This window comes from Charadrius vociferus, unplaced genomic scaffold, assembly GCF_000708025.1.
Source record: "Charadrius vociferus isolate BGI_N301 unplaced genomic scaffold, ASM70802v2 scaffold36, whole genome shotgun sequence".
Taxonomy (NCBI): Eukaryota; Metazoa; Chordata; class Aves; order Charadriiformes; family Charadriidae; genus Charadrius; species Charadrius vociferus.
In genome coordinates this window covers 183,014-210,831 of record NW_009649047.1, presented here as the reverse complement: position 1 = coordinate 210,831, position 27,818 = coordinate 183,014, and the positions used below count along the sequence as shown (strand labels likewise).

The window sequence follows — 27,818 nt, the reverse complement described above, 5'->3', positions numbered from 1 at the left end:
CGGCGCCGCCCGCCCGCCCCCCCCCCCCCCCCAGCCACTCCATCTGGACTCAACCCGGAGCCGAAAGCGCCGCTTACAACCCTGGATCTTCTCACCCTCCGGTGTCAGCTCTGTTCTCCTTCTCCACCAGCACCCCCATCCCCGCTACCTCTTCCCGGGAAGCCGCGGCGGCTTACAGCAGCTCCTTGAACCTTTCTGCTAACGGGAGGGAGCAGTACACCAGGGGGTTCGGCGGTTCCTATTCCAGCCCTTACCCGGCTTATATGAGCCCCGAAATGGCCACGACTTGGACTTCTTCGCCCTTCGACAGCCCCATGCTGCACAACCTGCAGAGCCGAGGGACGCCCGCAGCCGCCCGGCACGCCAACATAGGTGAGCTCCGTCAGGGTTGGGGGGAGAAGGGAAGGAGGGTTTCCCCCCCAAATTTTTTTTTCTACCCTTCTTTGAGTAGGGCGAGGAGGCGCGAAGGGCAAGGGGGAGAAATTCGCTATGTTCGGGATGGGGCTGCCGGAGTCGCCTCTCTGGTTGCAAAACATTGGGGTCCCCGCGGTGCTCTGGTTGCTCCCCCCCTCCTCGTACTTCCTCTGCAAAATCATGGTTTCAAAAGATCCTCAAGGACCACAATTTCAAAAAAAAATATATATATAATTTAAGTTAGGCCTGGAGCGGGCAAGGAATGATCTGCCAAGTTCCCGCGTAAGGGCCTGCTGGCTCCACATCTCCACGGGGATTTCGGGGCCGCGATGGGGACGACCGCGGTTGTGCAGGACCACGATGCTCCGTGGGTGTGCAGGCAGCCCCTTCCCAGACTTGCTTTAGGTGTAAAATGAGGGCAATTGGTTCGGAAAAGGAGGAAATCAAAGTTTGGGCCGTGAATCCCAGATTTTCCGTTTGGACTGGTTTATGTTCTGTATTTATTTATTTATTAATTTATTTTTGGAAGGGTCGGTGAGGTTAGAAAAAGGGAAAGCAAGAAGGAAAATTGGCGCCGAGGGGGTAGAGACGATGGAGAAGGAGAAAAAGAAATGCGTTCCCATTTATTATCATGCTTTTTGGGGGGGGACTCACAGGCACATCTGAACGATCCAGCCCCGTATTTCAGTGCCCCAAAAAAATCTCAGCCCTGATCTCTTGTGCTGATCCCTATCCCGGAGCCTTTCATTTCATTAAGCCCCCTGGCTCCTCCATCCAGAAATCAGCCCAAATGGCTTAAAATATTACTTTTTTTGTTTTGTTTTATAAGGCAGAAGAGGGAGAAAGGGGGAGAGAAATGTGGGGCACATCTCAGCATCGCGGTTCCATAAACCCTTTTTTCCTCCTCACTTTGTCTCCACGGAGGTATTTCTGTCGGCTTCGGGGTCGGGCGTTAACAAAGAAAACGACTCAAATTTGGCTGCAGATGGGTTTTAAGCTTGCGTTCTTTCACCTGAATTTTGGAGGGTAATTTTTCCACCGTGTCTGGCAAGATTTGTTTTATCTTTAGCTTTATTTTAAGATGTTGAAGGAAGGAAAGTTGAGCGCCGGTGAAGGCTTGGCCTTGCCAATGCCTTCTGCTTTTCTTCAGGCATTATGAAATCGCTCAGAGTGGGGAACAGATTATCTTCAAGGAGAAAGTTTTGGCAAACCAGGCAATGTTTTTGGGGAGCCACAAGAAGGTAGAAAGTATAGGGGAAAAAAAAGCAGGATGACTCAAATAATTAAATAATAATCGAACATTATCAACAAGGACATACGCACGTTTGTATTTGACCGCCGTGCCGTCTCTTCCTTGGGGAAAAAAAAATACCACCTTTTTGCAGTGGTCTCTTAATAAATATCGCTTAAACCCAAAATAATGCAAATGAAGAAGTGCAGTTGCAAAAATTCCCGGCAGCTTTTAAGGTGCCAGAGCTTGAGAGGAGTGATTTTGGCTTTTCAAGCCCCGCGTTAAGCGGCAGTTTGCAGGTTGCAGCCTGTCTTTTGGTGGCAAAAAGTGCTTTTTATCCGGGCTCTTAAATAGCATGGGGAAGCCGGGATGAGTTGAGCTAGTCCCGACAATGTTAGCGGTCGATAACGAAGGAGGAAGGAGATGGGACCCCCCCCCTCCCTTCCATCGCCGGGTCCTCATTCGGGTGTTGGATTCCTGGCGTCGCCTCCGGCACCGTGGCAAAAAAACCCGGGGGATTTATTAGCGTGGGTCTGATTACGCCTCTGCCTCGGATGTGGAAACAGCTTTTGGGTTTAAATAAAAGATAATTGGGTTTGGTAAAAAAAAAAAAAAAAAAAACAAACCCAAAAAATTGGCTGAAAGCTGGGCAGTTTTAAATTTGGGATTAAAATGGATTTTTTTTTGAGGGTAGCTCCCCCGGTAAGTAGTTTAAGGTCCAGATCTGCTCCTTCCCCTCTTCTCCCAGAGTCGGGACACAGCCGCTGCCGAGCTGCTCTTAGCCCGCTTCCTCCTCCGGAGGGATGCTTCGCGCAGGCTGTGGGTGTCGAGCGGGGTCTCACGCAGCACGTAAAGGCTGGTGGTTTCTGAGTGGGGCGAAGGGTTGGTTTTTTGGTTGTTTTTTTTAATAAGAGAGGGTGACAAGCTCTGCTGGGCTGAAAAACTGAAGGCACCAAAAGATTTCGTGGGAGGGAAACGCAATGGTGGATGGCAATCCAGCACAGACCCGCTTTAATAACACATCCCAGCCCGGCGCAGCATCCGAGCAGTCCCTGGCACGCCGGAGCCCACGCTCCTTCCTTTGCCTCTCCTGAGGACTAAAGATATCTTTATTCTCCACACGAGGAGGAATATCAAGGTGGAAACGCCATCCCTCGCGCGAGGCTGTATTAAATCCAGTGATTTTTTGCAGCGCTCTCATTTCCCTCCTGTGATTTCCCTCCCTGGAGAACCGTCACCTTTGAATAGTGCTAATTGCAGAGCACCCCTGGGATCATTAGAATATTAATTATAATTTTTTAATAACGAAGACCAAGTCTGTGCAGGTGTAGCTGGATCGGCAGACACAGATACACAGTCTATGTAATTGGGCATAGCATTTTTTTTCCCCCGCTGTAAAGCAATGCACCGGGGAAAGAAATTCAGTGAAACTATACACAAAGGTGACAGAAAATGAGGAAAAAAAAAAAAAAGATGAAAGATGATCTTTATTTCTACTAAAAGAAATAAAGAACTTACTGCTTTTTTCTAATAAGAGGAATTTTGGTCTGGGTTAAAGCCTGCCAATGCGGCTCTGTGGTACGAAGTGGGAAGGATGGGTGCACACATCCCATGGGCCTTTTTGAAAAACTTTCCCTGGTGTGAGTTTAAAATGCCAAATTTGGGCTTTTCAGGGTAAGTTTTCCGAACGGTTTCATTAGCCACCCCCGAAAAGGGAAGATCAGACCCTGCGGTGGAGGCCATGAACTTGCCCCAGGCATCGCCTGGGATGGGGTTACAGTGAATTCCCGACTTAATGAGGCATGAAAAGGACCGGCTGCAACCTCCCCTTTCAGGAGAATTCCCCGCCAGAGCCAAAATCCTCTTGAAATCTGTCCCCAAATTAGCACGGACGGGCAGCTTGCCCCTTTCCCCTTCCCCGGGCAGAGAGGAGCGGGGATTGAGGGCGACGCGGGAGCCCGAGCGCATCGACCCCGCTGCCGCTTGCCGCCTCCTGGATGTTTCCAGGCTGGGGATGGAGGGTCGCATCCTGGTTTGACATCCCCACCCCCTACAATTTGGCTTTTTGCAAAAATCGGCGTGTTTTTAGGGTTTGGTGGGTTTTTTTGGTTTTTGTTTTTTGGGGTTTTTTTTGCTGTGGCACGGAGGAGGTTGATGTGGTTGGGAGCAAATTTGGGGCGAGGGGCTGGGGGCATTTCTGGGGGGGCTGCTTTGCATTTTGTTTTGACTGAGTCCAAATCGGGGTCCCCTGAACAGGCACCGTTCGCACACAGCAGCAGCATCTGGGAAGATCAAAGCCCCGAGCAGGCGCTGGGCTGGAAAAAGTCTTCTCTACTGCTGGTGGGGGAGAGAGATTGTGAACCAGATCTTAAGCTTTCCCATAGGGATGCTAAGAGATTTGCCCTGTAGCATCCCCGGGGCCAGGCCGGCATTTCCAGTGACTCATTGGCGTTTGTTACAACCCTCTACCCTACAAGCAGCCCCTGACCTTCCCCAGGCGCCTAAGGAAAAGGTGGCTGCTCCCCGTGGGGCAGCAGGCGATGGGGGGAGCCCAGCATGGCGGCTGTCATGCCCTTGGAGGGATGGGGCTGTAGGATGGAGGGATGGGATCGAAGGATGGAGAAATGGGACCTTAGGATGGAGAGATGGGACCATAGGATGGAGGGATGGGGCCACAGGATGGAGGGACGGGGCTGTAGGTTGGAGGGATGGGAGCATAGGATGGAGGGATAATGCCATAGGATGGAGGGATGGGGCTGTAGGACAAAGGGATGGGGTCATAAGATGGCGGGATGGGAGCATAGGATGGAGGGATGGGGCCGTAGGATGGAGGGATGGGACTGTAGGATGGAGGGATGGGACCTTAGGATGGAGGGATGGGACCTTAGGATGGAGGGATGGGGTCATAAGGTGGAGGAATGGGGCTGTAGGATGGAGAGATGAGACCTTAGGATGGAAGGATGGGGCCATAGGATAAAGGAATGGGACCTTAGGGTGGAGGGATGGGACCGGAGGACGTGTCTGCATTTTGTGTGGGACGTTGCATCCCCCATTTTGCAAGCGGTTGCGTTTCTCACCTCGGCTCCGCTGGTGGGGAAGGTTGGCCCAGGGCTTTGTTCCCCCCCTGCGGGTTTCAAGCCGCCGTCTGCTCTCCTGCCTAATTTAATTGTCACCCGTCAGTCTGAGATTTGGGATGAAACCCACAGAATGAGGGGATGCACGATCAAGCTCAGGCACGCAAATGATTATTCCCCCCTCAAAATCCCCAAACAGCACATTTCAAACTGTAAATAAAGCAACAATAAGAAAAATATCCCCAAACATGGGCACTATATCAGCCTTATAAATAATACAGTTCCTTCATTGAAAACTGCGCTTTATTACTGAATACGAATGTGTATTTGTATTGCAGTGTAGTATATAATACACTATAAATGCCTGTGAATTTTTGTCAAGCAGCAAAATTTAATGCAGTGGATAGTGGCCGTGAATCTAAGACAGGATTAATTATTTTTCTCCTCCATACATGCACTCACGTGCGTGTCTTTGTCTCTGTAGCAATAAGAGTGATTTATTTTTATTTTTTTTTAAGAGACAGCCTGTATTTGGCTCTTTCTGTATTTATTCCCATCAGTCTGAGGAAAAACAGGCGAAATCCTTGGAGGTGAGGCTTTATGTGGTGTTTCCCAAAGGAAATCGGACCCGATCCTGCTGCCTCCGTGCTCCTCCGGTGCGGAGAAAAACCAGAGCCAGTTATCCCAAACGCCGCTGCACATTTCGAAGGGGTGAAACCATCTTGCTCCCAATAGCCGTAAAATTAAGGATGCCTTAGGAAAAAGAAGAAAAAAAAAAAACCAAAAAAAAAACCAACAAAGCACCAACCAGTAAATAAAACCCCAAACTGGGTGAAAAAGCAACAGCTCGGAGAGATGAGCAAGTTCTTGTGCCTGAAGGTCGGCAGCCCGTGGCGGCCGTGGGGGAGGACGCGTGCAGGGGCTGCTAAAATAAAGGTGGAAAAATGCCATTTTAAGGGAAATCTGATTTAAAAAAAAAAAAAAAAAATTGATAGGGTTGTCCTGAAACTTGCGGAGACCTTATTTCCCACCCACACGGGGCTCTGGCCCGAAATTTTTGCTCCTTGAGCCCTGCAGAGCTTTGCACCCGTAGGAAAAAGGGGGGGGCAAACCTAATATATCGCCCTTTGGGAGGTTTTGCTCCCAAATTCCCTGCCCTGAACGCCAACCTGCTGTGTCCTTCCCTCCCTACGATCCCCCTCCTGAAAAAAGAGGTGTAGAAATGGGATATTTGGGGATTCCACACACACACACACCCTGTTTGGTGATGCTGCCGGAGGCGGGTGGAAGGCAGAGGAAGGTGGGGGGATGCAGCTGAACATCTCAGGTCCTTCGAGGCTTTTGCAACCCGCTTATAAAAAGATTTAACAAAGCGTCTGCCACCCATTTGGGGCTCACCGCCGCTCGCGAAACCAGGCGGGGATGTGTGTGGAGAGCTCAGATTGTGGGTTTAAAGCGACCGGTTTTGGTCAGGCTGGGAGGGCAGAGGTAGAAACACAGATTTTTTTTTGGCTGGGGCGGCCGCACCGGCTCCGTGTTAAGGGGATGTGTGATCCCTGAATACAGCGATTCCGCTGCCAAAGCCCCGCAGTCGTGCCGGCGAGGTTTGCAGGGGAGAGGCGGGGGGGAAATGTGTGTAACGATGCCCCGTAGGATTGCGAAAAAGGCAGCCTGGAAATGCCAAATATTCACCTTGCGGATGGATCCCGCCTTCACGCTGCTGTCTGGCAGGAAGGCGCAAATCCGCCTTTGGCGCGTGCGAGTGTGAAGCGCTGCTTAAATAAGCAGGGAAATACGCGGGAATGTGCTCTTCCCTCCCAAATTAACCCGAATCATAAAAGCAAAATTTCATCATAAGGTTGGATTGAGGTTGTTTTATTATTATTATTATTATTATTTTTATTTTTATTTTTATTTTGGCGGGGAAGAAAAAATCGGTCACGGTGACCGGTCCAAGCCGTAAATACATCTGTAATGACAAATTAAACCCAATTATCTGCCATGCCTGAGCAGTGAGGTCTTTATCCACGGGTGCTTACACGTGCGTGACAGCGCTTGAAAATAATTCCATCATCGCTGCCTGCGCAGTGGCCGGTACGAGCGATATTAAAGGCTCTTTTGAAAAATTCCCCCCCACACACATACACCACGCTTCTGCCGCGCCGAGCGATGCCGTTTGAAGGTCTCCTATGGCAGAAATAGAGTTTTGGTGATTATTTTGGACCTCGCGGTTTTTTAGAAGGTGACTCTCTGCAGAGTACGCCGGAGTTCGCCATGCTCCCCGTGCTGTTGCAGCTTTTTAAACGCTCGGGGATGATTTCTTTTTTCGATATAAGAAGCTGGAGGTGGGTTTTGTCAGTGCCCACACCCCCCCAAAAAATAGGGTGCAGGCAGGCGGGCGCTGGGTCTGCCAGGAAAGAAACTTCTGGGCAGAGATTTTGGAAGCTGGACGTCGATCTGACCCCGCCATCAAGCGCTGAAACATTTCAGCTTTCAGGTTTTTGGCAAGGTCTGGGTTTCAAAGCCAAGTTTGGGGCAGCGTCCGCTGGAAGAGAAAATAATTTTTTTTTTTCCTTTCCAAGAAATGCTCAGGGATTCTTTCTTTTTTTTTTTTTTTTTTTTTTTTTCTCTCAGCTATTTGCTGGCACAGAGGGGTTTTTCTGCTTAATTAGGTGGACGCCTAAATGTAGGATGCACTCTTTGCTTGGCACGGGGAGCAAAGTTGTGCCCTTCCCATCTTTTTTTTTTGCTGTTTTCTCTCTCTTTCTAAGGCCAAATCCCGCTGTTTCACTCACAGCCTGGCAGGATCAACCTCCGCCCCCCCCCAAAAAAATAATTCAGGATGGGCTGTGAAAAAAAAAAAAAAAACCCAACCTGAAAAACTCCACCTTGCTTGCCCAGAGCTGAAACCATTCCTGTTTTAAAGCCAAGGGAGGTTCGCCAGGTGCCGGTGCAGGATCAGGCCCATCCAAGGTGCTTCCATAGGGAAAAAGCATACACCCCCCTCCCCCTGCAAATCATATAGGTACCTATAGGTTTTCTCAGGGAGGTGAAGCCCCAAAAGCCAACAGAACCTTTATTTTTCCTCTCTGGAAAGTGGCCGCTTGGTTTATATGTTGCAGCATGAAGGGATTTGTGCTTTTTTTTTTTGGGGGGGGGTGGTAATTATTTTTAGTGACCCATAAAGGTGGGGAACCCCTTATCGGAACTAGCCGGGCTCGAACGGCTCACGCCAGCCATGGGAGAGACTCGGAAATTCATTTTGAAAGTGGCGGGGGGGGGGAACATAATTCATGGCAAGTGAAGGAAAAGTAAGTTTTCCACCAGAGTTGGGGCAAGGGCAGCTGGATGAGGGATGCAGCAGGGCTGATCTCCCGTCTCCACCGGGGACTGGTACCGGACGCTTCTGAATCTGGGATAACGAAATCGCCGCCTGGAAATGTTTCCTCCTAATCCCTGGGAATTAGGTCGGTGTCTGCCGGGGGAGCGTTTCAGGAGAGGTCCCATGGTGGGACGTCGCTGCCTTCTCTTGCTCTCTCTCCTTCCCAAAGCTCCGCCGTTTTCCTCCCATTGACACTTCCAGCCACAGCGCGGTGTATTTAGGGGGTGCCAGAGCAGTGCTGGGCGCCTGTTGCCATCAGATTCTCCTAAAAAGTTAAACCAAACCCGGCAGCAGAGGTTGGGAGCGGAGATGGAACAGGAATGGGGGGAGAAGGAGACCACGCCGCTCCCCCGGAGCAAGATTTTGCCAATTCTTGCTTCTTTTTCTCTTTTTTTTTTTTTTTTCACAGCTCCTGCTTGCACGGTGTAGAATATTTAAGCAAGCTGCTGGTTGTCCTCTGGCCTCGAGGGCCGGGGGAGCGGGCTGTCTGCTTGGGCTCCGCAAACATTTCTGAACGGTTTGGGAGGCATCTCCCTTTTGTCTGCTTGTCGGCTGCCTGCCTCCCGCTGTTGCCGGCCCTTGTGCTTCGGTGCACCTCTTTTTTCCTTCAAGCTCCAGCTTCCGGAGTCACGTTATCCTATGTCGGGCTCTGGTTTTGGAGGAAAGGAAGGAGAAGCTTTTCTGGACGATAGAAAAGCTGGGAAACCCTGATGCCTACATGCTAAAACCCTAGAAGACACATAAAAATAATCTACTATTTATTATTTAAACTCCTATGAGCTTCCAAGCCCTTGGGTTTGCAAGCCAGGCAGCCACCATTATTTAATATTTAGGGCTTGCAGCGCTGGAGCTGTAAAAAATCAGGGAGGCGGTGAGCCCCAGACATCGGGACTCCTCCGAATGACATGCTTGGCCCCAGATTATTTTGGGAAGGAAGCGCTGGCCCCAGGGGCTGGCTGCTCGGGGGAGCGGCTGCTGGGAAGGACGCGGAATTGGGACATGCCTTGGTGATGCGGAGCACAAGAGAGAGGCAGCTGGTTTGGGGGATGGCTCCTCCTCACGTTCCCCAGGGCTGGGAGGATGCTCCGGATGCTGGGCATGACCGAGGCTTTTCTCCAGGGGTTTCCCACGTTCGGTCCTTCGTTGCTTCGATGGGGCAGACCATCGACGCTGTGATTTACCCCGACCCTCTGGATGTGAAGATCTGGCCTCAAGGGTTTTCCCACATCCAACCACAAGCAGGAGGGTGAAATCCCCCTCGTTACCCCCTTCCCTTTGCCCCCAAGTGGGGAAGGGTCTCACTCCACCAGAGCTAACTGCCTGCCCCACTCTGCCTCCTCTCCCCAACCATTTCTATTCCTAAACCAACATCCCAGTCAGACTCTGTCACCTCCCTTCACGCAAAATCAATAACAACGGGTGAGCAGGTTAATTATAATCACAGAATAAACGCCGCGGTCTCAAAGTTCACTCAACTTCAGCAGCGTTTCAAAACGAGTGGACGACGCCAAGAAACTTTCATTGATTCCTCCGGGGCAGGTGTGGGAGTTTGAACCTGTCCCCGAGCTGATCTTGATTCACGACCTACTCAATTTTCTTCCTTATCTCGACTTTCGCCTATCTTATAATGCCTGTTATTTTAGATAAAAAGTCCAATCAATTGAGTTAGAAAAACTGCAAGTTATATGTTGCCCTGATAAGTTCGGTACCCGCCGGTTTATTGGCCGGGGCTGCAGTTTCTGTGCGAACTGACCTTTGCAGATGGAGAATCGCTCCATCCTCCCGCCCCGCTCAGGGGCTGAGTTGACTTAACATCCAGAATAACTAATAAAAGAGGAAAAGAGAAGGGCCAGGGGTTAGACAAACTCACCCTCCCCTATAGCACGGTGAAACATAGTAAACACCTTTGTGTTTGTCCCTGGCTGGCGTCCCGTAGGGACCCCCGGCTTATTTTGGTGTAACTCCTCTGAGTGGTGTTTGTCAGTGTAACGCCTCCGAATCGGAGTCAGAGCCTGTGCCTAAATTAGCGAGCTAAACAAACCTGGGGCGGGGTGTGTGTGTGTGAGTGAATACGCACATGATAATCAATATTTGTTCGAGCCGTCACGTTCAGAGCTTAGATGCAGGGCAATGTAAAACCTACATATTTCATATATTGCTATACATGTTTTATATATATACATGTATACACGTTTTGTATATACAAAGGGTGTGGGGTTTTTATATATATGTGTGCGTGTGTTGTATTTGTGTACGTATATAAAAAAAACATATATACACACAGTTCTATACAGCTATGTTCAATATAGCCATAGAAGAATAATTCTAATTGCAAAACCAGAGAGAATTGATTAGAGATGACTCCTTCCTTGCTACAATGGCATTCTTAAGGACTCAGCCTATGTGTATATATACAAATATATACATGTTTATATATGTACACATGTATAACACACACACACGTATGACAATAATAATACAATTATTTGTACCATACAAGAAGGATTTTGCCCAGTTGACATGGATAAATGTCTTTCCCTCTGATCTGTACCAGTCGGGGGGGGGGGGGAAATACAAACCAAATTGAGTTTCTGGAGTTGCACGACTGTAGAAACGCAGGGTGGAGGATCTCCAGTCCCACCTCCTGCTTGAAGCAGGACAAGCACTAGCTGAGGTCAGCTGTGGATTTACTGGATGAGGCCGGGAAATGCCCAGGGATGGAAATTCTCCCAGCTCCAAATGAAAATTCTTTTCCTGATAACCAGCCTGTGGTTTGTGCTGCATCCCCTTGTGCCTTCTCCCACCATTGAGAAGAGTTTGGCTCCGTTGTCTGCATACATCTGCCTAGCTGCTCCCTAATGTCTTTGTAATGACCCCAAACAGCACCAGTTTCTCTGGACCCAGCACTGGCCCTGGCTTTGGTCCACCTGGGTGCTGGTAGTCACCTCAGTGTCTCTGATGGTCACTATCAGAGAGATGCTGCTCTAGGACATACGGCCACAAACCAGAGGGTTCCCGTGGTTTAAGGAGTTTCAGCTCATAGAATCATGGAATGATTTAGGCTGGAAAAGACCTTTAAGATCATCAAGTCCAGCTTGATCCAGCAAGTCCAGTTTAAACCTAACACTGCCAAGTCCACCACTAAACCATGTCCCTAAGTGCCACAGCATCAGCTGCTCTGTAGGAGGCCAAGCTGGCCAAGGGTGTGTGAAGGCTGTGTCATGCTTGATGATGAAGTAGTGCCAGACGCCAGCCATGGGAACCCAACAGACCATGCTCTTCAGTAATTAGCATGGCCCCTGGCATGGTCCAAGCACAGACCATCTCAGCCTGACCCACGCATCTCCTGGTGCAGATCCTGGGAAGCAGTTTGGATGTGACCGGTGTAGACTGGGGTCTGAGAGCATCTGAACATGGTCAGATTCTCCTAGCTGGGCTTAGGGTCGGGGTTCGCCAGTTACCCAGTAGCCATAAGGTGAATTCCCATGGCTCAGCCATGGAGCAGCAGCTTGGCACGTCTCCACAGCACACCTGCTTGTGGTCCCCCATGGGTACACCAGACGTGGCTGCAAATGTTGGAGATTGTCCACTGCCAGCACCCAACTCAGAAACAGATCTCCAGGTGGGATCATGGCATTGCAAATCCCAAGCTTTTCTGATGCTCGACATTTTTTTCCCCACCATCCCTTCCTTTGCAGCCATCAAAGCAGAGCCTCTGCTAGGGCATGCCCATTTGGAGATGGGATATGTTTTAAGGAGAAAATGCCATAGCTGGTTTTTCCTTTGTCAAAAGAGAGAAAGACCATTCCCAGGTGCCTCCTGCCAAGTAGACCCCAGGCTGTGGATGGCCCCATCCTGGCCATTCCCTGGGCTCTCCATGCTAATCTGAGATTTGTTAAAAAATATTTGGACAGTCGATAAGATGAGGAATCTCCTGTTTATCAGAAGAGCCTCAGATATTTACAAGTGTAAGAATTGTAAGTAGGAGTAAGAAAGGGGAGGTCACTGGTGGGTGGGAGCAGGCTTGCATCCCGGCAAAAGAAAGCAGACCTTGGACCTTCACAGATGTACAACTTGACAGTCAGCAGACGTTGCCGGAGGACACCAGGTTGCTATCAAAGGGGTGGCCAGCAATTACTCCGACAAAAAGCACCTTACATCCTCAGGGTATTCGCAAGCCCGTCTCCTGTAGAGCAGACCGTACATTTTGGATGTGGGTACTTCATGGTACTTCAGTGTGTGGGTCGACAGCCTCTCCAATCAGCTCTGGTACAACCATTGGGCTTGACAGTTTGGGGTCCGGTGGTTCTGGTGTGCTGGAGAGTTGTCAGTGCTCTTCCAAGCAACCAGGTTGGCCAGTCCCACAGGACCATATCCTGCCCCTTCCCAAAACAGGCAGTTTCTCTGTATATGCTTTAGAGGAATCCAGCTCATTTCCACCCACCCTTCTTCCATCCACTGCTCATCTCCACATTTATGACTGTGGTCTTTGAAAGTTGTCCTGTTGGGCCCTTCCAGTGAGGCAGGGAAGAGCCTTTGCTTCTTCTCTTGGGGGAAGAACAGTGTCGCAGGGAGATGAAAAGCCTTGCTCAAGGGAAGCCTATTGCAGAGCCAAGACAGAACTCAAATCCAGGCCCAGGATTTGACCAACCTTCCTGACGTGTCCCTCTAGCACAGGAGCTCAGCTGGTCCCTTGGCTGCTTCTGCCTCCACTGTCCTTCAAACTGGGGAAAACATATCCACGAAGGAAAGGAGTATTCTTGGCTGCTGGCAATGGTGTGTGCCATAGACCTTGGCTCGCCGCAGGCAGAGGAGGGAGCTTTGCAGGGGAGGGACGCAATGTTCCCTTTGCCTTGACGTGAAACATTTGGCCTGGGAAGGGTTGCACGGGAATAGTCTCGCTGTGGTGTTTCACAAAGCAAGGAGAAAAACGATTTCTTTGCCTTTTTCAAAAGCGGCACGTGGCTCAGCCAGGCTATAGGTTCGATGTTTCCTAAGAAATAAGTACAATCTTTAGGTTTGCAGGGGGAAAACTGTTTGGTACAGACATCCAACTGAGTGACCAACCATTTTCTCCACTGTAGATGTGTCAGATAAACCCCAAAACATTCTGGGACAGCATAGAGCCATTTCTGTGAAGATTCGCAATGATGCCTTTTGCTTGAAACTGTGTTTCTGGTTAACAGTGAGGAATTTATCCCCTTCTCCGTTCCCTGCAGATCAGCAAGCACACAGGTGATGTTCTCTGTTAATCCAGATTAGAGGAGAGTAGGGAGCCACATTCCCACCGGCAACCAACCCAGTGATGGGCACTGTCTTGCTCTCCCCATGTCTAGGTCCTATTAGTCTCTAAAACAGTGGGGCCCTGGATGAATTTCCCCCAAATTTGGTCCGAGGGTAAACAGGCAGAGAAGAGGGAGGGGGAAAAAAAGCCAATGGGCAGAACTTTTTATGGAAACGTCCTCAGCTCCATTAGCTGAAGGGTAAGATAATGCACATGGGCTTTCTGATCCCAGCCTGTGTGTCAAGCTCATGATGTCCCTGTGGAAAAAGGAAAGGCTCACTGACAGCTTGCTTTTGGCTACAGATCTCTCCCAGACATGCATTTGGGCTCTTTTATTTACAGCCTCTCTCTGCCCCTTCTACTTTTGTCTCTCCTTGTTTTTTGCTGCTGCTTTCCTTTCCAGTTCAGCCTTGCTTTGCCACGGTACTGGACCAACCAGTGCTTTTAAGTGCTGTGATCTGACCAGAAATCTGCGGGTGGGGTTTTCCTCTTCAAATTTCAGCTTCTGGAATCATGTAATTCATGGGAGCATCTCAACCCATTCAAAAGAAATAGAAGATGTGAGTTCCAGCTCCACTAGTTGCGGGAAAACGCTTATTAAAAGGACCCTTAAAGGCTTGAACTGGAGGAAGGATTTCCACACTGTCACTTTTTAATGGAAACAGTCTTGGGATTTGGGATAAACCATCCTAGACAGCTGGGAATGGCAAATCCTGTGTCCCTCTGCCGTGCTGTCACGGCTGTCCCTTGAAGCAGAAGGTGAGGGTGTCTTGGGTGGGATCCCAGTGTCCATGTGTCCGAGGGGCCAATGTCCTTTCCCTCAGCTGCGAGTGCCCCTGAGAGTCCATTTGGGATTCGTGTATACACAGGATCATGGCTCTCACCTCTTATCATAACAAATTGTTTTAGGAAACTGCTTCTCTGCAGGGAAAACTGCTCTCAGGGTCTGTTTAGAGCCTGTAAGTGCCTGGCCGTGTTTGAAGGACAGCTTCTCCTTTGCTGAGTTGCTCCATTGGGTTGAGAAGACACTTCTGCAGGGGGAAATGTTGATATTAAATATCTCTCCAGCTGTAAACAAAACTCCAGTGCTATATTAATGGAATTCTCTTTCCATTCCTCTTCACCCAGAGGGGGTGAAGGCAGGAGGGGGCTGGGGGGTAGAAGAAGGTAGACAACCTCATCGTTGTTTCTTATGCAGCAGGGTTTGACCCCAAACCAGGGCAGGGAGAGCTCTTAGTCCCCTTCTAGAGGCCGGTTTGGGAACAGAAACTTATGAACCGAAGGGTTCAAAACCTCCCTTTTGGAAGTGCTTTTACTGTTGTTATTCCTTTGGTTCCTCATCCCTCAGGTTTATGTGTTCAAGATGATGTCTCCAAGGTTAACAGATTTAGGGTCGCTAAAGAGAATCCCAAACAAACCCAGAAGGTCTAGACCTACGAATGGGCATGCTGTCAGGCTGTCGGAGTTGGGGTTTGCAGAGATGGTGGAAGGACCCAGAGAGGGGATTTCAAGCCACCCTTTTGACTCAAGCCCTGGGCAACCTCCCTCTGATCCCTAGCTGACTTGGTTGCGAGAGGTATCTGATTCTCCTGGTTGGGAAGGCAAAATTACTCTGACTTTGGGTGGGTTGTGTCCTTGGTAAGAGATGCTGTCATGTCCTAGCCATGCTGGAAAAAGTGCCTGTAGGTGTGGGCTGGCTGGTGGTGCTCAGATCTGCTTCCTTGTTGAGCCCTGCATTGTCCACACCAGTTGATCTCGGTGGACATGGCGGTGGATGTGAAGGACCACTCCCAATGACTAAGAGCCATGAAGAGCCATATCCAAGAATGCTTTTTCCCCTACCAGACCCCAGAGCCCTACTTAGGAGTTGCTCCTGCCTCCCTGGGGACTGAATGTCCCATTGTGGAAAGTATTTCTGACATTAGCATGCTCAAGGCCTCACCCAAGATTAGGAGGCTGTTGTGCAACACACAAGTGACATTTCCTGCCCTGGGGGCCTTGCAGTCCTCATAAATGGTAGGTGCGAGGGGAAAAAGATCTCCTTTTATACAGCAAGCTGATGACCAGGATAGGGTCAGGACCCAGTCCATCCTCTCCATCGCCTGGGTCATTCAATGAGATTTCACGATCTGCTCTCATGTGGGAAGCTCCTTCATGGACTAAAGGTAGAAGGACTAAGTAGAAGGCCGTTAGCATTAATCAAGGCCAAGGACCTAACCCTAAAAAGAACTGAATGATCCCAAGACTGATATTATCCAAGATAAGGGCTGGGCAAAGGCACTCATGGGAGCCGTATTTCAAAGAGGAAGATGAAGCCATTCAGCACCCATGAGGCTACTCCAGCCATGGGGCTGTGTCCTTCTCATCCTAAGCAGCAAACCTTATCCTTTCCTCAACCCTGTCCCAGTGCTGGCCATACCTGCCTTTGGTAGAGGGAGTAAATCTCTCCAGCAGAAAGGCTATTACAGAGGTCACCGGACGGACCCATAAATCTCCATTATCAGGCAGCGGCTCCTGTGCCACGAAACGGAAATTATTGCCCTGAGTGTGACTGGGGGAGCTTTTCCTTCCCCCCGCATTGTTCAGGGCCCTCCGGGAGCCGCTCGGGCAATTTGCTGCCTGAATAAACGTTTCCTTTCCCGGCTGCTAAGTACAAGGAATAAGTGTCAGGGGATCTCATAACGCCAGGATTTAGAGCTCCAGCCCTGAGACGGAAGCCAAGAAAACACTCTGCTGCTTTTTCCTGGGGAGCCTCCAGTCTGCCGCACTTTAATCCCCGTTATTAATAACAGTGGCAAATTAAACAATCAGTGCACTTGAAGGCCAGTGACCTCCATGCTCGATATAGCTCAGCTTGCTGGTGGATCACGGTTCCTGTGGGCTCTGAGCACTGGGCTTCTCTTGGTGGGGACCTTGGAGATATTGCTGTCTTCTCATGAGCATGCAGGCATGGGGAGGGGGTCTTGCCCCCAGCTATGCCCCTGGGGGAAGGAGGCAGGCAGAAACCATTGGCCCAGATCTTCAGAAACAAGCACGTATTTTGAGCGCTCGTATTTTGTAAGTCTTGGACACCCACCCAGGTCAAACTGCATGGGCTGCAACTCTTCAGACAATGCTTTCGCCTTATTTTGTAGACCCTCAGGTTTTCAAGAGCAGGTGGGGTGTCTCAGCTGTGTGGCCAGAAGGTCAGCTCAGAAAGCTCCCCTCAGCGACTTCATCCCTGAGTTTAGCAATGCTGTGATGTTATAGGACCTCTTTTAGAAAGAAATACAGTCCCTTGCCTTCCACTTCTCCAGGGGGGCCCAAATGCCCTTCGTTCACTAAAGGGAGTGCACTAAGCCTACATCATCTTCTCTGAGCCAGCATCCAGCAGTGTCCAAGACACATCCTTTGCTACCATCAAGCATACTTTGAAGGGGGAGAGGATATTTCTCCCCCAGGTGAGACCTCTTGAGGTCAAGGAGCTCCCTCTGCTCCGACGGGGCTCCAGGAATGGTTTTAATGAGGTTGCACTCTGCAGATGTCATCTTCTGACTCAGCATTGGGTGGTTCGCGCCAGGGACGCACCCATCTGATATCACCCCACGAGGGCTGTGATTAGGGAGAGCCACCCATTGCGTGGAGCCTCAATGTGCCCCGGGGAACAAAGTCTGTTCCTTTCCCCTTCTCGAGCACCAGTAATTCCTGTTCATTAACATTCACAAGGATCACCTTTGTCTGCAGCTGAGAGGGGGGAAATCACACAAATACTCTTCCTACCGAAGCAGGAGAGAGGTGAGTTTTTTAAAAATTAAACCAGTGAAAGTCTCTCAAGACAGAAGATCTGGTCCAAATCCCATAGAAACTGAAAAAAATACCCACCCCAAACAATTAGTGAAGAATACGGCTCAGAAAAAAACAGATGAAAAAGAACAGCAGAGGGAACAAGTCTCAAGACTGCTTTGCAGTGGGGTTTTGGATGTCTGATTACAAACCAACAGTGAAAATATTGCAGACAGTGGAGCTGGCTGTCACACAAACTCTTAGGAAATAACACTCAATATTCAGTAGCAAATTTGATTATCGTCAGAAAATACGAGGCTGATGGTGTGTCTGGTTTCAAGCCCACATCCTCTTTTTTCTTTTGTTTTCTAAAAACAGAAGTATATCCACCCATACTTGACATTTCTTCCTATCCTGTCCATTTTGAGGGACCTTTTTGTTCAAGAGCTAGTCCAACTCTTAATGTTTCTGAGGGACCGTTAGGAATCGTCTCCTTTTCCTGTGATTAAAAACTTTCAGATTTTGGTTTTCTGGTGGAAAAATCTCCAGGAAAGATGATATTTTGCAATTAGTCACAGCCACAACTCAAATTGGTCAAGAGTTTCAACTGTTACCTTTGGACTACCTCTGCTCTGCTAAATTCTCCCCGGATTATGTCAACAACTTTGTACTGAATTATTTTCAAAGAAGAAGGGATTTTCTTACAGGACAAAAATTACTGTGAAAATAATTTGGCTTTTTCTTTAGAAAACGAGAATCAAAAACCTCAACAACTTCCAAGATGAAAAAAACCCAAAACATAGTGAAATGTTTTCCTTTCTTGAGATTTTTCAAGGAAATTAGTTCTTTCCTGACCAGCTGTTCCAATCCCTTCTCTTTTCAAAAGAAGTTTATTTGATCTAGATTTTGGCTGTGATTCAATCGTGATTTTAAAGGGGAAAGTGAGGCGTTATGGTCATGGTATCACTGAATCCACGTGTACAAAAATCACCTGGAGGGATTCCCAGCTTTCCTAAACCACCAGAATTCCTCGAGATAATGAGATTTTCCTAAGCTGCTCAGAAGATACTGGATTCCTTCCTTTCTGGTACCAGAGCCCTTTGAGTACACTCGTTTACTGTTTTCTAGTATGGTTTTCTACTCATGGCCACATGGTGTAATCTCATGCCATTTTTAGCCTGGTTTTCTAGGGAGAATTAGGCTCACGTGAATCTTTTCCTCTGTGTCTGTTCACCTGCGCCACTTCGTTAATTTTTTAATCTTTTAGCTGTTTCATGGTTACGTAGTTTCCTACAGATTGTTCAAAAGTAGTCTGTAGAAAAGACAAAATAAGGCTGACGTTTGAACATAGCCCTTATTAGATATCAGAGGATCCACATGGGATTGAGACCCAGATCAGCAAGAAGCCAAATTTTGTTGGTCTCCTCTTTGGGGAGCTATTGTCTTCCAGCAGAAAGCTGAGCTACTTGCATAACAAGCAGGTGGACAAGGGCAAAATCTACCAAGACACACAATAACATTTCAAGAATGAATGTTACGTTGCTCTGTAATGGCTGAAGGTCTTGATGCAAAGCTCTTGCTGTCCTCCAAACATCTCCTGTGGGCTGCAGTTTGTTGGGAATTTTTTCAGCAGCTTGGTTTAGTCCCAGCCCATGCTAAGTAACAGAGCCCTTTGCTGTCATTTGTCATTTTCTTCTTCTCCCCAGTTATTTTATCATCCCGTGTTTCCTTTCTGATGCCCACAACACAACATGTCCACGTGCAGGAAGGAATGGTTTTGTAACAGAAGAAGTACATCCCCAAGCTGAACTCAATAGCTGACAGTGTCCAGGTGGGATGACCATCCCCAACGTGCATTTCCAAGGGCCATACCAGCTGGATGCAGCTACGTTTACATCTCAGCAAAGCCTATAGGTGATGCTTATATTTTATTAGGTGAAGTTCTTGGCTTCTTCAGGGCATTGTGTCCAAGGCTGAGCTGACCTGTGTCTTTCCAAATGGTGATGAAGTCGAAGTGCGTTGTGTTGACCTCTGCACCGCCTTGCAGATAATATGGACCTGCCATAGCCAGAGGGATTGGACCAGCCCAGCCCAGGGCGATTGTCCTCACCCTTACGCTACAGCTGCACTGGGCCCCAGTGGAGCCCAGGTGAAGCAGGGATGTGGCAGGTGAATGCACCAAGCCCTGGAGAGTGACATCAAGCACGATGGAGATTTGCATCAAAAGCTGAGTTTCTGTGATGCTTGTGAACGCCCAATGATGTCTGTTAGCGGACAGCCTGAGCTGGGGTTGTCCATGTGGATTCTTGCAGTTCAGGAGACGTGCAGTCTCTTCTTGTGCAGAGAATAGGGTGAAGGCACACGAACGTCTCTCCCGTTTGGCTCTCTGCGGCCATTCCCTTCTGCAGAGGGTGGGAGCTGGCACGGGCTGGGTGAGGAGAAGTCCTGCAGGGCAGCAGGACATACAGGCAGGGCTTTCCCTGCCCACATTTGTTTGAGCCCTGTTGAGAGATGCTCCAGCAGCTCTCTGGTCTCTGGGCAGTTTTGCTTTGTGGATCCGGGTTTGCATTTGTCCGTGATCACGGGCAATTTGTGCTGGTTGTAAACATGGCCGTTCGCCTGCCCCAATCTGTTTGCCCTGGCTACGTCCAATCTTGAAAATTGGATAACGTCAGAGCAGAAGGAGAGGTTTCTATTTCTGTCTCCTTGTATCCGTGTCCCAGCACATCCCTGCTGCCACAGAAGTCCTGCAGCCAACACTGTATGGCAGGGAAAGGGGTTCCTCTTCGCAATAATCCCAGGGGCTTCCTTTTCGCAATAATCCCAGGGGCTTCCTTGAGAAAAAGAAGACCTGTTTCTTGCACCCTATAAAATCTGAATGTTTGCGATTTCTTGAAATGTGACTTCTGGGCTCAAATATTGAGAACCAGACCAGAAATTACATGTACAATCGCATAATTAACCAAGTCTTTTCCCTTCTCTCCCATTATGGCAGCAGAATTTTTTGATGATTATTCAGAGGGGCGAGAATGTGTCAACTGTGGAGCCATGTCCACCCCGCTGTGGAGGAGAGACGGCACGGGCCACTACCTCTGCAACGCCTGCGGGCTCTACCACAAGATGAACGGCATCAACCGGCCCTTGTTCAAACCTCAGAGGAGGCTGGTAAGTCAAGACCACACAACGAACGCATGCGGGGCAAGGCTGTGTGTGAGGATGAGGCAAAAAGACTTCGGTTAGGTGGAGGTGCCAGGGGTGTTTCAATTCCTTGAGTCCCCATCTGCCCAACCTAGGAGGTTTTGATCCAGATTTCAAAAATAAGCCAGATTGCCTTGTTCTTGGTGCACTCCAAGATCTCCTACTGTCCAGATTAGTTCTGCGGACACCCGGGCCAGGCGGTGGAAAGGGCTGTAAGGACACAGGGGCAGTACTGTGGTGTTGGTTTAGCAAAAGCCAGTCTTTGCTTTAGATATTAGGACCAATGGAAACCCTTTCCAGCTCCACCATGCCAGCAGACCATCTTCTCTTGCCTTCAGGGTCCTTATTCTCTGGTTGCTTCATCGTGACTGGCCACCTTTTCTGGATACCTTGATCCAGGCTCCATTGGGTGAGCTTGTGGGGCAGGTCAGGGCATCCCAAAACCTGTGGGGTCAGGATGGGGTATGCATGGGAACATCTCAGTGTTGATATCTTGCCCATCCCTGCCTATTTTGGCGAGGGAATTTGGGAAGGTCTCTGCAGTCTGTGCCCCAGGAACATGGGCCCATCATGACCCCAGGCAGAAAGGAGACAGCAAGCCATCCCTCAGGGCCATATTTCCGCTCTCCTTGTCTTCCATGAGGCTCCATCCCCAACCTGCCCTGTCCTTTGCATTGCCCAGACCTGCCTGTGCTCAAACCGGTGTCAAAAATGACACTGGCAGCTTGAGCAAAGCCACCAGCCGCAGCCACCCAGCGCCCTCTTGTGAAAACCCTTTCCTAGACACTGCACTGACCGAGCCAGGCAGTGTCTGCACCCCAGCACCCAGACCCTTACAGGTCTATATGTTGTCCTCGGACACATCTGTGTCGTCAGGAATGGCCCGTTGGGTACCAAGCTTGGTCCTTGACAGCAAGCACCAACGTGTGCTGTCAACTCTGCACAGGCTTGAGGTAAGGCATGGAAAACCCCATGAGAAATATAAATACATGAGCTGTGCAGATCTGTACAGGCACCTTTGTCACTTGGCTGGGCAGCTGGCAATCTGGAAATCTTGCAAAAATGGCCAAATTCCTGCTTTTTCTTCTGGAAGAGAACTTCTGTGAAGAACAGGAGGATATGTCTCGAGATGCAAGGTAGGAGTGTGGTTACAGTAACGCCAACTGGTCTACCTAAATAAATATATTCAGTACAAGTGACTGGGTTGCATCTATCACTGTGTAAACCCCTTTTTTTCAGAGACTGAGGTATGCCAGAGAGCCCTGCAAGGGGAGATCTTTGCCTTTGCTGCAAGATTTAAGTTCTTGGTCCACTTACAAAGGCCGATGACTAAAGCTAACACATGGTGGAGTTACAACTACAGGAAAGTCTGGTTTCTCTGCACCAAAGGGGCTTTCAGCTTTCAAAGCCTTAAGAAATACTCAAATTTCAATTTTTTATTGTCCTGCTGCCGTAGATTAACTGATCCTGTTTTATCATGAGGGAGAAGACACAGAGAGAAAACTATGGCAAAGATCACAGAGGAAATCCCTGGTAGCTGCCAAGTCCTCATCTCCCAGGCTTTCACCCCATTACACAGCTGCCAGCTATGCTGTTTGGGTCTGCAGAGCTGGGTAGATGTCCAAGACTAACAGATTTCCTCTCTATAGACTCCTCTTCAGGCACCATGAGAACAGGCATCTTCATACAGCTCTAGCACTTCTGTTCAGTCCCCAGTTTATCAGCAAGCAAAGAGGGAATCTAACCCCAGCCCATGCAGACTTCATCCACAGCCTCTTAAGACCTGAACTTTGAAGGATGCTGGGAAGAGTCAGGCAGGAGTGGAGGATGTGGCTTTTTCTTCCTCCACCTCCCACTTGGCTTCCAAGCTCAAAACTGGTATTGTATATTTTTTTCAAGCCCATTGTCTAACTCTGGTGGCCTTTTGAGCCTGGCTAAACCAGTTCACCCAGAAAGGGACCTTCAAAAGGCCTGTTTCCTGCACTGCTTCATTAGTGGAGATTGGCGATGCTGCTGTAAGCACTCTTTTTCTTACCTTCCCCTCAAGCCACAGGAGCAAAGTATGTAACATTCATGGCATTGATAATGTCTTCTTGGGATACGCCATGATGCTTGGAAGGTGAAGGGAGCCTGAAAGGGCAGAATGGCCTGAGATCTAGACACCATAGTGTAGGTGTGCGCATGTGCAGTGGGTCTCTATGCAGCTACTAGACTCGCTGGAGATCTGGGGCTCCATTCAGGTGATGTCTCTGGTACCATCTGAGATGCCCCAGGACAGAGGTACCTGTGCAGTGCTGGCAGGCAGGAGGCAGTGGAGCAGAAGCTGAAAGGCAAGAGAAGAAGAAAAAGGCAGTTGTATTATCCACTGCAGCAAGGCAAAAACAGAAAAAGAGAAAGAAATAAGAGACACAAGAGCAGAGGAAAACCTGAGGTGTGCTGGAGCGAGCTTGTTGGGATCTGAGATGCTGCTGGTGGGCTGATGTGTCTTCTTCCTCTGCATTTTCTTGCAGTCAGCTTCCCGCCGCGTTGGCCTCTCTTGTGCCAACTGCCAGACAACGACAACCACGCTCTGGCGCCGAAATGCCGAGGGGGAGCCCGTCTGTAACGCCTGCGGACTCTACATGAAGCTGCATGGGGTAACGCCTTCATTGATCTTTACTTTCTGTGAGGAGGGTGTCGATAGCCCCAAGCTGGGGATTGGGTTCGTTGTACAATTCTGTGCTCTCCTGGAGTCATTTTTCTGGCTGTCCCTATGGGCCTTAGTCCCCCTGAACATTACACCATGTTTATACCGGCCAGGGGTGATGGACGCAGGGCATTTCTCACATACTAATTTGCTACCCTTTGCATCCAAGTCTTAAAACCCAATAAAACTCGGCTCAGATTGCTCAAACCTCAATTTAGGTACTTTAGAGAAAACCTGAGTCAGAAGCACAAAGAAGCACGTGGCTTTTCCACACAGGGTGCCAGATCCCAGCTAAGACTTGGTTGTAGACTTGTGATGGGAGCGATAGATGACTTTTCTTGCTCTAGTGCCCAGATAGTCTCTTCCTGTCAGTGGGGGCTTCACGTATCTATGTCATGTCTGATATATCTAGAAGAGTCCCATTGGAGTTCTTCAAGATGCAAATCTCCAGTCCTTCTACCACCAGTCAGTGGCAATGGGGCCACCACCATGGCAGAGACAGAGGCCTTCAACACCCTGGGGATTGCTTAATAGCCAACCCCTGTTCCACTTTTTATTGCTACTCCTAGGCTTTTTGCACACGTCCATGCTCCCAGTGATGTCCAGTGCTTCAGACTGGATGGAAGAACACTCATGAAAGTCAGGTCGAAGCTGGAAGACAAGGTGGATGAGGGGAAGCCTTACTTAACCCAAAAAAATGCTTCCCAATGTGTTTCTGACCATGAGGGTGACTACCTCAGTGGGATCAGTTCCTAAGGGAGCTCACCCCACACAGGCTTGACACCTTTCCAGAAAGCAGGTATTAGCCCGAAAGATATCTTCTGCTCTGACTTAAACAGGAAAGTAAATCACATGAGCTGTTTATCCCTTCTGGCCTTAAAACACTCAGTATCTATGATGTGAGAAGCCTATCTATTCCTATTTGGAACAGAATAGAATAGAATATTTTAGTTGGATGAGACCTATGGTGGCCATCTAGTCCAACTGTCTGACCACTTCAGCGCTCAAGAAAAGCATATTATTAATGGCATTGTCCAAATGCCTCTTAAACACTGACAGGCATGGGGCATCAACCACGATTTGGAAGCACATCCTATAGCTTTGACATATCTCTTCACACAGCAGTGCCGGCCACTGACTTTGGGCTCCATCTTGTTGTTGCTTTCAATTAAACCAGCTGGTTTTCACGGAGCCTATGAGGTAGAGCTGGAATCGCGTTCTCCTAGATGACATTATGGCCATACAGAAACCAACGTGCTTTTTTATTTGGGTCCATAGGTTCCAAGGCCTTTAGCAATGAGAAAAGAGGGCATTCAGACGAGGAAGCGCAAGCCGAAGAACCTTAACAAAACAAAGACGCCAGCAGGTAAGTGTTGAATAGGGAAATCTATTGTATGTCTATACGTGTGCTTCTGACCATCATGTCCTGTGAGTCAGGCACCCAACCACAAAATTGGCTGATTCTTCTAAAATGGGGGATGTCTGAATGCCCTTCGGCAGAAGCAAAGCCCTTCCCACTATTTATTTTTTTTTATTTTTACCCACACTAACTTCTTGGTGGGTGGGTATAGCTCTGGACTGAAAGGTCTTTGGGAAGCACCTGGTTTACTGTCTGCTTTCTCACAGGTCCATCCAGCAGCGAGAGTCTTACCCCGACCACCAGCTCCACCAGCAGCAGCAGCAGCACCACGACCACTGAGGAAATGCGCCCCATAAAAACAGAACCTGGGCTCTCATCTCATTACGGGCACCCCAGCCCAATTTCTCAGGTACAGAGGGGAGATGTTGGCAGCAGAACAAAGATGGGAACTTGGACGGTAGACATGGTGAGAAGAACATCTTCAAAACCTCTGTGGAAAAAGGCTTTTCAACCCAGGGGTCTAGGAGTTCATAGTAAGAGATCTATCCTCTGGGATGGGGCAAATCCCCCACGTTCTTATCACCATGTCTACAGCACAATATAGCTTTTGAATCATAAAATCATGGAATGGTTTAGGTTGGAAGACACGTTACAGATCATTGAGTTCCAACCCCACTGCCATGGGCAGAGACATCTTCCACCAGACCAGGTTGCTTAAAGCCCCATCCAACATGGCCTTGAACAACTCCAGGGATGGGGCAGCCACAGCTTCTCTGGGCAACCTGTGCCAGGGGATCACCACCCTCAGAGTGAAAAATTCCTTCCTAATATCTAATCTAAATCTCCCTTTTTCCAGTCTGAAGCCATTACCCCCTCATCCTATCACTACATGCCCTTGTGAAAAGTTGCTCTCCAGCTTTCCTGCAGGCCCCCTTCAGATACTGGAAAGCTGCTAGAAGGTCTCCCCAAAGTCTTTCTTCTCCAGGCTGAACAACCCCAACTCTCTCAGCCTGTCCTCATAGGAGAGGTACTCCAACCCTCTGATCATCTTCGTGTCCCTCCTCTGGACCTGCTCCAACAGGTCCATGTCCTTCTTATGTTCAGGGCTCCAGAGCTGGATGCATGATGTGTGGCAGTTCTGAATGGACAACAAGAAGTAGCAGCTTTGCTGAAAACATGAAATTCCTTCTAGCTGGCCATATATATAGGTCCCATAGCAAGAAGATGCCCACTCGCTTTTCATGATTTGATTTGTCTTGAGCAAGGAAAAACTTGCCAATATTACCATACTTTCTCCACGTTGCCCGGCTGTATGTCGAGCAGTACGAGAAATGCAGTGTGAGGAGAATAAACTCACCCATCTAAGTGAGTTGAGTCCCTGCGAAGGTAAAGCAAGGCAGCAGAAGTGGTGTGCTCTGTGCCGTATCCACCACTAGATGTCTTGGGAACAGCACTGCCTCCATGCAAGGTGCGGATCCTGCTGAGCAACGCCCAGATCTGGAAGCTGATCTGTGTGCATGTCTGCAGCTTTAATAACTGTGCCTTGGTTAATGATCCCCTTAGCACAGCACAATTAAGAGGTTTATCATAGTTACTCTACTTTTGGGTTCATAGAGGGAACTCCAGCGTTTAAATAAAATGATCCCTGGAGAAAAGAGCGTATGTGGTTGAGTGTTGTGCTGGAGTGATCCTGCACCTGCAGCACTTTGCAGCACTGTTAATATGTCCTGCAATCCACAGGAGGCCATTCGAAAGCTAGGAGAGCCCAAGGCAAATGAAATCTCAAGCCTCGGGAGGTAAAATGGTCATTTCTAATATTCAGAAGGGAACAAGGTGCCCCATATGCAGCAACAGGAAAGAAGAGGGTCTAGAACAAGAAGTAAAAAGTGTGTCCAAAGTATCATGCGTAAGCTGCAATTTGCAGCTCCACAGCAAATCCACAGACATGTTATTACAATAGCACCAGTGCCCCCCTAAAGGGACTCACGTGGTCCTCTATGGTTTGAAGCTTTGTTCACAGGATTTTCCTTTTTTTCCATAGGCATTCTCAGTCTCTGCCATGTCTGGACATGGATCATCTATTCACCCTGCGATTTCAGCTCTGAAGCTTTCCCCGCAGGCTTACCAGTCAGCTATCAGCCAGTCTCCACAAACCAGCTCCAAACAGGACTCCTGGAACAGCCTGGTGTTAGCTGAAAACCATGGGGACATCATAACTGCATAACCTGGTCTTCCATCCATGGACTTCAGGCTGATCTGCCTGAGAGATGAAGATGCCACGTAATCATCAAGTCAATGTTGTTTCCCACCTCTCCTGCTCTCCTGCCTTCTGTCCCCTTGTATGATGTTCCAGCAAAGAGGTAAAGAGGACTTAACTGAGGTGTAGGAGAGCTCTTATGAAATGAACAGAGAAGACTCAAATCTCAAAGTAACTACTGGATTTGAAGCCTTTTTTCCCCACTTTAAATGAGCCTCTCTATTCGATTGTCACCACCTTCTATGAAATAGCCAGAAACACAAAGATGGACACATGTTTATTTAAAAATATCTGGCAGTTAAGACTCAGACAATGGTGGAGCAGAGACGCTTTTTTTCTTCTGTCACCATCCGTTCTTTTCCTGACCAGAAGAAAGCGCCACCATCTTCTCATTACCCAAATTTAGCGATCTTCCACCAAATGAAGCCAGTTCTGGAACAGTTTGTTGAACAGACTTCACTAGACATGCTGTGGTGGCTTTAGTGGATTTGATATGATCTAGAGCAGAGAAAAGAAAGAGACCCTCCCACACACACATCCTCAGCTCACACATCTAGAGCATTGTCTTCATTTTCCTAGATGGTCTGAAAAGCTAATGAATGTCCATATTTAATAGTAACTCCTTTCCTATTTATCATTACAAAATCATGTGTTTCCAAAAGGTTGTTGGCTGAGCCTGGAGAAGGTCAGAAGGGGATTTTGGAAGGAGGAACCTTCTGGAAGCAGGTAGAGGACACCCACGTTGGTTATCAAATCCTGGAGGAGATTGCTGGGTTCTTCCCTTATAGATAGCTACAAGCCAGGCTTAGACATTATTCAAGAGCACAGCAAGTGAAAGATGCTCTTCTAACACTGCTGTGCCATTGCTTCTGAGACAGTTAATTTAATTATTTTGCATACTTTTCGGTTGCTCTTGATGTCATTGATGAAATCTGATTGTCAGTTATTTTTGGCTGTCCTGTGAGTGCCCACTTTCCCCCTAACAGCTGGCTCATGACCATTTCACACATCTAACCCTTCAGGATTTCACCTTTTGCCACAAGCAAAGGCTTCAGCCTCTGAAGGAGGTATGCAGCGGCCGTTTTCTTTACCAAGCACGTGCATAGACTTGCTTGCCTGCAAGAGAAGCATAACTCCATTCATGGACGAGTATTAAACAAGGCTCGTGGT

At 48.8% G+C, this 27,818-nt stretch overlaps 1 protein-coding gene across 1 annotated transcript; it reads left to right on the top strand.

Annotated features, from left to right (window-relative positions):
- Positions 1-26: 26 nt before the first annotated feature.
- Positions 27-26,902, top strand: GATA4 (GATA binding protein 4; the record flags this gene model as incomplete). Its single annotated transcript, XM_009887950.1, has 6 exons — positions 27-372; positions 20,143-20,312; positions 22,856-22,981; positions 24,310-24,397; positions 24,658-24,800; positions 26,433-26,902. Coding segments are annotated over 6 exons (1,056 nt in total), but the record flags the coding sequence as incomplete, so codon positions are not given.
- Positions 26,903-27,818: the final 916 nt, after the last annotated feature.